Raw genomic sequence first — 12591 nt, 5'->3', positions numbered from 1 at the left:
TTTTAATAAATCATTTATTCTGATCCAGTTTTTATCCCGAACCTGGGTCCATTATGGATCCTGTATCTTTACCAAAGCCTGATCAGGTATCATGATTATTCTGGATCAAATTACGAAAAAGCGTTACATCTGATCAGGTTCGAATCCAGTATCTGGACCATTTGGATCATAATATCTTTACTACAGCTGATCAGGTATTATCCATTCTGATCAAACCTTACGAAAAAGCGTTACATCCTGATCAGGTTCGGATCCAGTATCTGGATCCAGATTGGATTTGAAATCAGGCAAGCCTGATCAGGGCTTGATCCGAACCTGACCTGAATTTCTACTCGGGTATTTGCCTTATGTAAGTTTATGATTATCCTCTTATAGAAAAATTTCATTTTTTTTTTTTTACCCTCAAGGCATCAGGTTGTATACACAGGATATTCTTTGTCGGAAGAAAAGTAATAAAATAAAAATAATACTAAATGCGTTGTAAAATAATAAATATTGATGTGTTTTAAATATTTTATAAATAAAAAAATAATTATACCAAGAGATACTGGTTAAATAAAATATTCAATTGATAACAATAATTTTTAAAAACATTTTTTTAAAATTAAATATTTATTGACGTTGATGTAAAAAATATTTTTTAATTTTTTATCATAGATATACGTTTTGATAGTCAAACAAAAAATAATAGATAACCACTAAATCAACGTAATTAAAAAAATTTTTAACGACTTTATAACGAGTGATTTCAAGTTGGATAATAAATTGTAAATTATGACACATGTCACAAGTATGATAAAACAAAAATTTACCTGACAAATATAGATAATTATTTCTATAAAATTTTATATAAAGCGTGAATAGATTTTGTCGAGTTCATTAACATCAACTCGACTGTCAGTAATTATTTTAAAAATATTAAATTAATATAATTATGAATTCATATAATCGATATTTAAAAAATTATATTTATTTAATTTTCATAATATATTCGAGTATTTTTATAATTGGTAAGTTTTAAAATTATATTTAGGTATATATTTTTTTATTATCAAAAAATAATATATTATTTTTATTTTTAAATTTAAGATGTTAATGGAAATACACCTAAAAAAATATTTCGAGGAAAAATAGTTGAAATTTTTAATTATCCATATATAGTATCAGTACAATATGCAGATTTTCATATGTGTGGTGGTACTATTATTTCTTCAACTCATATTTTAACTACAGCAAGTTGTTTATTAGCTGAAAAAAATGTTGTACATGCAAATTTAGAAATACTGACTGGAACAAATGATCTACAAAGACGCGATACAATTAGTACATGGAAAATTTATAAAGTAGCATTTGTTATAATTCATAATGAATATGATCCACGTAATTATTGGGTCAATGACATAGGTAAACTAAAAATAAATGAAGTTGATTAATAGTTAGTTAATTATCTATGATACATTTTGATTCTATTTTTTTTTTTAAAGCAATTCTTAAATTGGAATCACGATTGTTACTTGATCATGATCGTGTGGCAGCTACTGTATCACCAGAAAGTCGGTCATGTAAATTATTTATCGTAGGTTGGGGAATAAATCCAGTAACTGGTATAATGTCAAGACATCTTCAGCGACTTGATGTCGAATCTATACGCAATAATATGTGTCAATATAAATTTGATTCTCAACAAGTTCTTTACAGAAATCAATTTTGTTTTATACCAAAAAAAAAAGAAGCTCGCGTAACAAACGTAAGTAGACACAAAAATATATTATTATTATAAAATTAAAATATATATTTATATGATTTTTTAATAATTAAATATAGGGTGGTGCTGGTAGTCCTGTTATGTATTATCGACAAATTGTTGGAATTATTTCTTTAATTTCTGTAAACCCAAAACATCCTGTTATTTATACTCGTACTCGTCAGTATAATTATTGGATAGAAGAAATGATAAATAAAATGTAATGTCTTTATTATTATTAACTATAAATATACTTTTCAATTCCAAAAAATTATATTGTTTTTTAAAAATTAAAAAAAAAAAAATAATTTAGCTTTTTTTTTTTCTAATATTTTCAAAATGATTTATAATATAAAATTTATTGTAAAAAAAATGTTTGAAATTTTTAAATAATCTGTAATTATAATTATCTAAAAGTTGAAACTATTTTAAAATAAAAAAAAAAAATTTATTGAAATAATTGAAATGATATTTTTGAATTATTTTAGAATTTAATGCAAGAAAAATATCAGGTTAAAAATAATTGTAGAATTTTTGATTGTAAATTGAAGAGAATAATCGATCAGTCAGTGAAACAGAGAACTTTGAATTATTAATACTAAAGTCTTTGGTAGTTTGAAAGTACATGGTTTTTGAAGATGAGAAGAGAATACGAGAAATATCATTAAATATCCAGTAGTCTTTGAAGGGTAGTTTCAAAACCCAGAAGGTTAAAATGGAATTAACACCCCTGAATCTCAACCCTCCTTTTCTGTATATATATATTTGACCAAAAAAGGGGAAATAACATATACCATCTGAGATCTTTTGAAATATTTGATTATGACACTTCAAAATCAGTTTCATTTTAATTTATTTTATAATTCATTTAAAAATAATATTAATACAAAATAGAAATCAATATTTTTTAGAATAAAGTAAAATTTTCTATACTGGAAATCAGATGACCTTAGTTGCGTATGAAAGTAAAAATAAATATCTTAATTCATGATATAGAATGTTAGTTTGAAAAGGGATTTACACGATTTCATTAATATATATAGTATATGAAAGGGTCTTTGGGATAGCATTAATGAAGCAATACAATAGTAGAGTTCACAAAATTCAACACTATCCAATTTTAGTTTGATGAGCCGTGTTACCAATGACATTGTCTTATACTATTATTTCAAACTAAATTTTCATCAACTTGGACCATCGATGTGAATCGTAAAATCAAGATTATCATGATATTGAATTTATTTTAAATTGGAACTCTATCGAAGTTTAACTATATATATTAAATTCAACCCTTATATATATTTCAAGTATAATATTACTTTTTTTTCTATTTTCTTTTATAAAATATTAAGTAAATTATTTCAAAAATAAAACCAACTAAATTTATTATAATTTTTAATCAAATAAATTTAAGAAAAAATTCTTTGAATAGTTTTATTTGACTAAATTATGTTTTCTTTTTTAGAAAAATATTTTTCAAACTACATAATATAACGACAACAAAAAAAATAAAAGATACATGTGTTTATAATATTTTTAAGAAAAAAAAAAAAAAATGTGCTTTGTAAAATATATTATATACCAATATTATTGTATATATTATATATATTTTATATTGAACCCCTTCAACTCGACACATTGCCCCCTCTTCACCCCTTCTTAATTCAAGTCAAGATTACAAATTGATTTCGTAGCAGTCTGTATATGAATCAGGCGTCACGTGTTCAGGACACACCCCTTGGACACGTATATAACAAGAGGTGTATAAGAGGGTGAGGGTGAACACGATATTATTAGAGGGGGTGGGAAGAAAAATCTGTATATATACAAAATGTATCGTTTTCAACATTATACCCTTTGCTAGCTACTATTTTTTGAATTCACATTCTTTCATCTATATATATGGCTTATATTATCAAATACATTGCAAATGGCATTTTTGACAAAAAAAAAATATTTATAAATAACTTTTGAACAGCCTGTCAAAACTGAACGCTTCAACTTTTTATTTATTTTTTTTTTTCCTTCATCATTATTGAGTGATTTCTTTGTTCTTATTAATTTATTTTTGTGGTAAAAATTTGATTGACTAAAATAAACAAAAAATCTGTCATCGAAGATTAAATACTAATTTTTCTTTTTTTTTTTTTAATGAAAATTTGAATTTTTTAATTAAAAAAAAAAAAAATAAAGATTTGTATAGGCTCAAAATTTATCCTGGCTAGAAATGTGTATATTTTTTTTTTCTATCATGATCAATGCCGCGGGCGGTTATATATATACACAATGCGAGCAAAAGACCCTTTTTTTTTTTTTAAGAATAATACATGCGTACGTAAGTTACCACCAACATTTTCGTCATTACTTGATCATCATCAGCATGATGTCAAAACCCTGTGACCCCCCTATGTGCCAAATTTAATCCCCCTCACCCCTCCCACGCCCCCCTGTCTTATTTACAACTATCGTTGTTGCTGTCTGCACTACGTGACAAATCTTAATTGGACAATTTTCAACTGAGTGAAACAAATGATGTGACGTATATCCCCAAAAATTTTCTACGCTATACTATTATAATCACACTATATTTATTCTGATTATTTTATTTTTTTTTTTTTATATAAAAGCTTCAAAATTTACAATATATAATTTACACAAAATTTTAAATTAAATTTCAACAAATGTATGTTTTCTTTGTTTATATTTAAATGTTGAAAAATAAAAACAATAATATAAATTGAATAAACATTTATTAATACAAATAAATAAATAAAAAAAAAACGTTTTAAAAAATTCCTACACCTTTATATATGTCTTTCTCAATTTTTTTTTTTTTTTTTTTTTAATTTTGGCATATATGCCGGGCGCGTTTGTGAAGACCGAGACGTTAAAATAAAAAACAAAGTTGATGAAACAAAAAAAAAAAAAAAACAAAGAGAAGAAAATAAAAGAAAATGTACAGAGAAAAATAGAAAGAAAAAAAAAAAAAGAATGAATGTTGTATGAGTTGAGTGAGAGAAGAATAAAGTACAGAGAGAAAGTGATCGGTGCCAAACGAGAACGGAAACAAAAAGAAACGCGGGGTGATATTGCAGTATGGCGTCGCTTCCGGTTCACTCACCACACACAATGCTCAACTCTTGTGTTAACTCATCTCTGTATATATATTTTTACGTTATTCTTGATTCACATTTTTATATATATATATCAAACTATAACCCTCACGGCTATATATCCTCTTTTTTCCGCCACTCGACAAACGTGTCCGTTTCTGAACCAACCAACATGCTACGTGTATCCTGAGGGCTTTTATATGCCATTTTTCCTTTCCTCTTTTTTTAAAAAAAAAAAATATACTACTACTACCACCACCACCATCATTATCATTATTATATATATTTTTTTTCATCTATTTAATTCTTAGCTTCCCCTGTTGCATCCACATGTGTCGATTTTTTTTTTCTCGTTATTATTATTTTTTTTTTTTTTGTTAAAATCTTTGTTTCGGTATGTTTGTGTGTTATTTTTTTATTTTTATGAAGACATAGGGGCATGATATTATGATACCCTCTGTACTCTTAAAGACACCTTGTCACTGACAGTGTCTAACGTGGGTGACAGACTGTGAAGATGACACATTACCATTCGTGTTCAGCCACTCTAACATTGTCCAGAGGTTGTTTTTATTTTTTTTTTTTTTCATCTTTGTTTTCATGGGCACTACTCGAATATTAAAAAATATTTTACTGAATATATATATTCTCTTTTTTTTTCATAATTTTTATGAACATATATGCTTCTTTTAGCAATCAGTCATGTGGAATTTGAATTCAGTTTTTTTTTTTTTCATTTTTAATATACGCGTGATATATACACTTTTTTTAAAATTAGTAGTAGACATCCAACTGCGTCTGTATTTTCATTAACTTTTTTTTCATGTCGAAGTCTATTGTAAATATTTTTGCTTTTTGTTTATTAGAATATTTTTTTTTTAAATATATTGACAATATAGTCGAGAAAGTAATTAAAAATGTATTTTCGATAATTTAAATTATTGTCTGTTTACAAGTTTGTTTTGTAGATCAAATTTTTTGGGTTAAAATGGGTCAAGAATTTAGTCGCGTGCCTCGAAGACTCCCCAGTGTTTTTAAGGGAAAAAGATAAATGTATAGCTAAGAAAAAAAAGCAACGAAAAAAAATAAAAAAAGCACAGAGTTAATATTACGATAATCGTCGATATGGGGGAGCTCACAGTGGATAATAAAGCTCACAGTTAATAGATGTTATTCAAGGACACATTGAAACATTGACAATGCGTGAAAGTTAGAAAAAAAAAAAATAAATTCCAACGGTGTTTGAATTGCTACTTACACTGAGCTAAAATTTTTCGCTCCTCAAAATGCTTTGACTAAACAAGATGAACTACCTACCTGATAAATCCTATTAAATGAGTTTCTAAATTTTTTTTTTTTCTTTCTCTTTTATTTGTTGCACTGCGGGTTTTCCAATGGGTCAATGAGTCACATCTTGGAAAGTTTGCACAAGGGGATGTCTTGGTGACTGAGGGGGGGCCCACGTATGCGTTGGACAATTTTTTTTTTTTTTTTTTATTTATTTTTTAACAAGAATAAATATCCTTTGGAATATCTTATATATGACCTTCTTATTTGTGGGCGGGTGCAATTGCCAGTTCGAGAAAATGACAATAAAATATTTGGGTGGAGTTTTTTTTGCGTATAATAGAATTATATCAAATATATTTATAATAGGAGTATTTATTTTTCATCAATCTTTTATTCATATCAATTATTATAACTTCCGTTGTATTTAAACATTTTTTTTTTCCCACATATTAATGTACAATTTTCCTTCCGGAGAATTGGATAAAATTTATAATATATAAAAGCAATTTAAATTTCAATAGAATAAAAAAAATAATGTTAATATTTCAAATATTGAAAGAAAAAAATAATACAAATTATATTGAGAATAAATAAATTTTCTATGTAATCAAATTAACCTGCAGCAAATGACGTATATAATCAAGAAACACGTGGGCACATAAACATCTGTAAATAGATGTGTAACGAGGTGTCATCATCAACGACATAAACACGATCAAAATTAGCAAGCCTTTAGTGTATCTCTCTATGATGAAGGAAGGATAGAGTGAAAACGATAATACGAAATATCTAGAACGAGGAAAAGAGCAAGTCATGTATGTGTACATACATAGAAAGATGCAAGTCAGAGTGAGCTGAACCATTTAAAAAGTGAAACAGCAAGTTTTTTTTCTTTATATGTATATTGTATATGTGTATATAACGAACAAGGATCAGCAAGGTTAAGGGAGAATAAAAATAAAACGACAGTACGAAAAGTAGAGTGTATATCGTGTCGTAGGTTTAGACCCTAAGGGGGCTTTCGTAGCTTGCAACCCTTAAGCTTGGTTAAGGGGCGAAGGCGGCGAGCCACTGAGGCCACAAACACAACCACTATCCTCATTGGTCGACGTTGCCACTGGGTGGGGCTCTATAAAAAATTTGGTGGGGATAAAAATCCCCTCTAAATAGCTGTGGCAACATTCGTGAAAAACTAGAATCCGCTCAGCCGGCATCGTGTGCGCGTCAAGCTTTATTTTTCAAAAAATAAAAAAAAAAATAGAAAATATTTTTATTTTTTTAATTTTGTTCATTTATACTTTATTCTTTTGCTGAATTTCAACTCGACAGTACGTCAAGTATTAATAATTGAAATTTAAAAGTTTGAATTTAAAAAAAAAAAAAATACAAATAAAAAACAAGTGTTTAATTCTTTTTTTTTTTTTTGTTAATTATAAAAATTAAATTTGCGAAAAAAGAAAAATTAAAAAGGAATTTGTGAAGTGTTTACCTATCATTGTGAACTTTTTTTTTTTTTATTATTTTGATTATAATTTAATCGAAAAAATTGTTTGTTTATTTATCTTGTGATCAGAAGAAGATCCAAGGATTAAAAAAAAATATATATATATATTTAAAAGTGAAGTACGATATTGAGGATTTAATTTGAAGATTAATATTGATCATCTTCTGCGCAAATATGCATTTACCAGACGGACCAACCAGCATGGAGAATTTTAGCGCGATACATGAATTTCTTCGTGCTCATCATGGTGATCTTGTACAAACTGGTAGTCCAGCAATACTTTGTAGTCCATTACCAACTCATTGGAGATCAAATAAATCATTACCAGTTGCATTTAAAGTTGTTGCACTTGATGAAGTTAGTGATGGTACTATTGTAACAATACGCGCTGGTAATGATGAAAATTGTTGTGGTGAATTAAGAAATTGTACAGCAATTATGAAAAATCAAGTTGCTAAATTTAATGATCTTAGATTTGTTGGAAGAAGTGGAAGAGGTAATTATCATAATCATTTTTTCATTCCCATCTATCATCTATTATCCAATAAACAAAATCAAATTCAAAAAAAGCAAGTATTTTAATTTTTTTTCTCTTCTTTTTTCTTTTAGGTAAATCATTTTCCCTGACAATTCAAATAAGCTCAATGCCCTATCAAGTTGCAACATATACAAAAGCAATAAAAGTTACCGTCGATGGACCAAGAGAACCACGTTCAAAGTCAAGTAAGTATTTCAAAATAAACCTTATCAAATAAAAGCAAAAAAACACGCAAAAAATTCCATGATAAATTTTCAAGAAAAAAACATTTAAAGAAATAAAATAATAAAAAATGTTAAACTCGTGTCAAGTAGAGGTTTTTCCACAAATGTAGATGAGATGGTAGTGGTCTCGTGCCCTTCGTGTGGCATTTAATAATCCGGCGTATATCTGGTGGACCTCAAACCGCGAGTGGTCACACACAGGGTGTCCATCGTTGACTCCAACTCATATAAACTTCCCGGTGTTAAACCACCCACACACATACCACAAAATTTATATATACATATAACTATCACTGCATTCTACACATTCAAAACAATTTAATATCACATAAACACATGATTATAATTATTATATATCTTTGGCAATGTTTCAAGTCGGCATTTAATCTTTCGTATATTTCAATCGTATATCCAGATTTTATTTTTCATCACAAGATTATAAAAAAAAAAAAAAAATGAAAATAAATAAATGTATATATAAAAAAAAGAAAAAATTACCTTGCAAAGAGAGACCGAACAGTTTGTTTATTACGCGGCATATGGCGGTAGCATATGTGCGCCACAAAACACACATCTATATTATCCAAACCGAACATTATTGCGCGCCAGAACACATAAGTCGCCTTTTTAAGATCGTTAAAATCTCAATTTTTTAATGTTCCATTTTATAATATTTTTTTATTTTTTTATTTCTCAATGTACATCTACATTCAACAGTATAATGCAGCTGTGATCGTTAAAGATTTGCCCAAATTATCCGATTAATGCTCGATAAAACTAATTTTGTATTTTTATATTGTATAAATAAAAATATACTGTAAAAATTTTTTTAATTTATAAATTTATTATTATTTATTTTTAGATTATCAATATGGACCTGGTTTTTCTGGATTTGGTTTATTGAATCCATGGTTTGATGCAGCATACCTGAATCACGCATGGCACTTGCATCATCCAGCATTAATGAAAGGTAATCATCATTATAAATATTTTTTTCTTTTATATATTTTCTTTTTCAATTCATTGTGCTGCTGTTGCTGTTGGTTAGACTATTCATTGGTCCAGCCAGCAAATCACAAAATAAAAAGAAAAAAAAAAAAAAAAAAATTAGAGAAGGGGCAGGCAACTCAGTATCGATTCGTTAGGTTGCTAGTGATGATTCATACTGGACCGAAGGGTGAGCACATACAGCTCGCCTCTTCCTTCCTATTTTTTTTTTTTTTTATATATTTTTATTTCGTGTTGCCTGCTCCCTTTCCCATCAAACCCTCTTTTCCCCTTGAACAACAACAATACACATTACACACAAACGATCTGTATATAGATTTAAATAATGTTGCTGTATGAGTCTGTGTACACTTTGCAATGATATACATTCAAAATATATACGCTTACTTGTATATGAAATTTAATTTATATTTTTTTTTTTGTTTGTTAAAATAGGTGCTGTACCAATGCCACCAGCTGATTTGTTCACACAAAATTTTTCTCAAACAGTACTACCATCAACATATCCATTTCATGAACATGTAAAATATCCAAGTGAATATTCTGGTATGCCAACAAATAAAACACCAGCATTACCAAATAGTCCATCACGTACACCACCAAGAACACCAAGTGATAGTAGTAGTGAATCAGCTGCTGAAGAAATACGTAGTGCCTTTGTGCCAATTAAATTAAATACATTATCACAAACACCAATTTCAACACCATCATCATCATCACCACCAAGTAGACAACAATTAACAACACCAAAAAAACCAATTGAAGGTAATAAATGTGAATTAAAAGCACCAACAACATATATATCATCATCAAATAAAAGAAGTCCATCACCAACAAAACTATCAACAACATCTAATCACAAGCCACCTGTTTGGAGACCATATTGAAATATAATAATATATTATATGATAGATATATATTTGAGTGATCAAAAAGAGCTTTTTTTTGAAATTTAAAAAAAAAAAATATATTTAAACAACGTTCCGATTATATAATTATAATTATCTATGGAAGGCTAGTGATATCCCTAAGACGAGACGACGCGTTGACGTGAATTTTTTTTTCATTTTTCATGTTATCATTTTTATTTAAACAAAAAATAATTTGTTTCTTTCACTTTTTTAATTTGAAAAAAAAAAAAAAAAGATTGTGAATATGTTACAGTTAGAATCAGTCGATATAATAATATGCCTCGAGAAGAAAAAGATTGGTGGAGTGAATAAAAAGATAACGTGTTTAATGATTGGAGAAATACAGACTGTATGGCGATTTTTGTAAATATAAATATACATGTCATAACTGTGTATAATGTGCACAAGTTTATAGACGAAAAAAAAAAAAAAAAAAAAAGAAATTGTAAAAAAGAAAAACTATTTATAAATAATATTACAAGTCAGAGATTTAATTTAATGTAAAGAGAAATAAATATAAATGAAATTTAAGTAAATAAATATAAATTCTACTTGAAATTAAAAAAAAATTTTTTATCAAATTATTTAAATCCCTTAATTTTAAATAATAATAATAATATTAATAAAAAAAAAAAATAATAATTCATTTGATAGAAAAACGTGTGGATTTTAAATTCACAATCATTTGGTATACAGTTGCAACAACATGTACACACATACATTTACAAAAAGAAAAAAAAAAAAAATATAGAAGGGTGTTTTCAAATTGGTTGGAATAAATTTCCACTAAGTCGCTGGACCCCGCAATGGAGCTCGTGCCATACTGAATAAAAACGAAAAAACCATTTTTATTATTTCATTTCTTTCTCAACTAAAATAAGCTACATGTACCTATGCAAATCACAGATTGTGTATGTAGTAAAAAAAAAAAAAAGAAAGAAAATAATAATAACAGCCCCACATATATTCAGTATGTTTAATTTTTTTTTATATATATATTTATTTTATTATTTTATTCGCTTCTTTATTCACGGTGGCACGATTTAAATCTGAATGGCAGCATGCCACACAATCTCTCTTCGAGGCCCACCGACATCACTCTATGGGTTCCCATATTATTACTATATTTTTTTTTTTTTTTTTGCTGAGGGGAATATTGCAAAAGGGAATGCTTAATATCAAGGGGGGAAAAGTTCGTGAGATCTGTATTAGTACCTATAGATTGTGAATATCACAGGGATCCTCAAACTCTTCCATCATCATCACCATCATCATCCCCTAGAGCACTTGAAAATCAAAATACATCGATCTAAAATGCTTTTTTCTTTTCAATTTTCTTTTTAAAATTTCAGATGATTTTTAGCAATAAAAAATATTCGATTCATTTTTTTTTTTTCGTAATTTTTATTGATACTGTTGAATTTTTTTTTTTTTTACGGAGCTAAAGTATAAGGGACTGGTGAGAAATTAAATCAAAAAAATAAAAAAGAGAGATGAGAACCACATTGACACCCCGTATAACAGTCGTAGCGTTGACGAGTAGACAACAGAATCAAGTAACCGTGAAGGGTCGCCGCACAACGATGAACAAACCGATCTCTCTCCCTGATGTTTTGCTGCCACATTCGTACACTATTTTTTTTTCTCTCTCATTTTTCTTTTATTTATTTTTACTCTTTCCACCCTTTTTATAACCCTCCCCCCCTTTTGTTTTACTATCGTATCTATCCAAATAATATATATATATTCGCTTTGCTAGTCTTGGTTGGTTTGCTTGTTCGACCCAACAGGCGCTAACTAATGTTTGCCTAAAGAATTTCTACTATACGTATAATCAAGTTGAACCAGTGTTAAACAGCAAAATAAAAATAAAAATTTTCATGTTATATATCAAAAAAAAAAATTATAAAATTAGCTGAATACGTATATGCAACCAACGAACTGGTCATTGTGTCCAAATTAAAACTCGAGTTTTTTTTTTTTTATTCATTCTGCGATTCAATAAATATTTCTATAGATTTAAATAATTTTTTTTCCCTATACAATAATCAATTTTAAAATTATTTTCAGTGTAATAATAAAGACTATTTTATAATGAATTTGATGATATAAATTCAAGATTAATCATAGACTCGTTATATCGAGAAAAAAAAAATTAAATGCATTGATCAGACAATTGTTGGAGTATGTACATACAAACTGGTGTATTGGTAAGCCAACAAACTTGCATTTGCTTCATTGTACAATCTCACTCACTCT

General features: G+C 27.6%; 3 protein-coding genes across 7 annotated transcripts in view; 2 read left to right on the top strand and 1 right to left on the bottom strand.

Annotated features, from left to right (window-relative positions):
- The window catches only part of LOC122849899 (runt-related transcription factor 1-like), a 76810-nt gene that overhangs the window by 28578 nt on the left and 35641 nt on the right, over window positions 1-12591 (bottom strand). The gene's annotated exons all lie outside the window — the stretch shown is intronic.
- LOC122850668 (complement factor D-like) lies at window positions 1188-1968 on the top strand. Its single transcript, XM_044149800.1, has 3 exons — window positions 1188-1404; window positions 1485-1747; window positions 1825-1968. Exons 1-3 carry the CDS (start codon window positions 1188-1190, stop codon window positions 1966-1968), a joined length of 624 nt encoding a protein of 207 aa, XP_044005735.1.
- Window positions 7337-10901, top strand: LOC122849900 (segmentation protein Runt-like). Its single transcript, XM_044148805.1, has 4 exons — window positions 7337-8147; window positions 8261-8374; window positions 9276-9383; window positions 9857-10901. The coding sequence occupies exons 1-4, from the start codon at window positions 7826-7828 to the stop codon at window positions 10306-10308; spliced, it is 996 nt and encodes a 331-aa protein (XP_044004740.1). The 5' UTR covers window positions 7337-7825; the 3' UTR covers window positions 10309-10901.

This window comes from Aphidius gifuensis, linkage group LG2 (genome assembly GCF_014905175.1).
Source record: "Aphidius gifuensis isolate YNYX2018 linkage group LG2, ASM1490517v1, whole genome shotgun sequence".
NCBI classification, from domain to species: domain Eukaryota; kingdom Metazoa; phylum Arthropoda; class Insecta; order Hymenoptera; family Braconidae; genus Aphidius; species Aphidius gifuensis.
The sequence above is the reverse complement of the archived record's forward strand: the minus strand, read 5'-3'. Positions and strand labels throughout refer to the sequence as shown.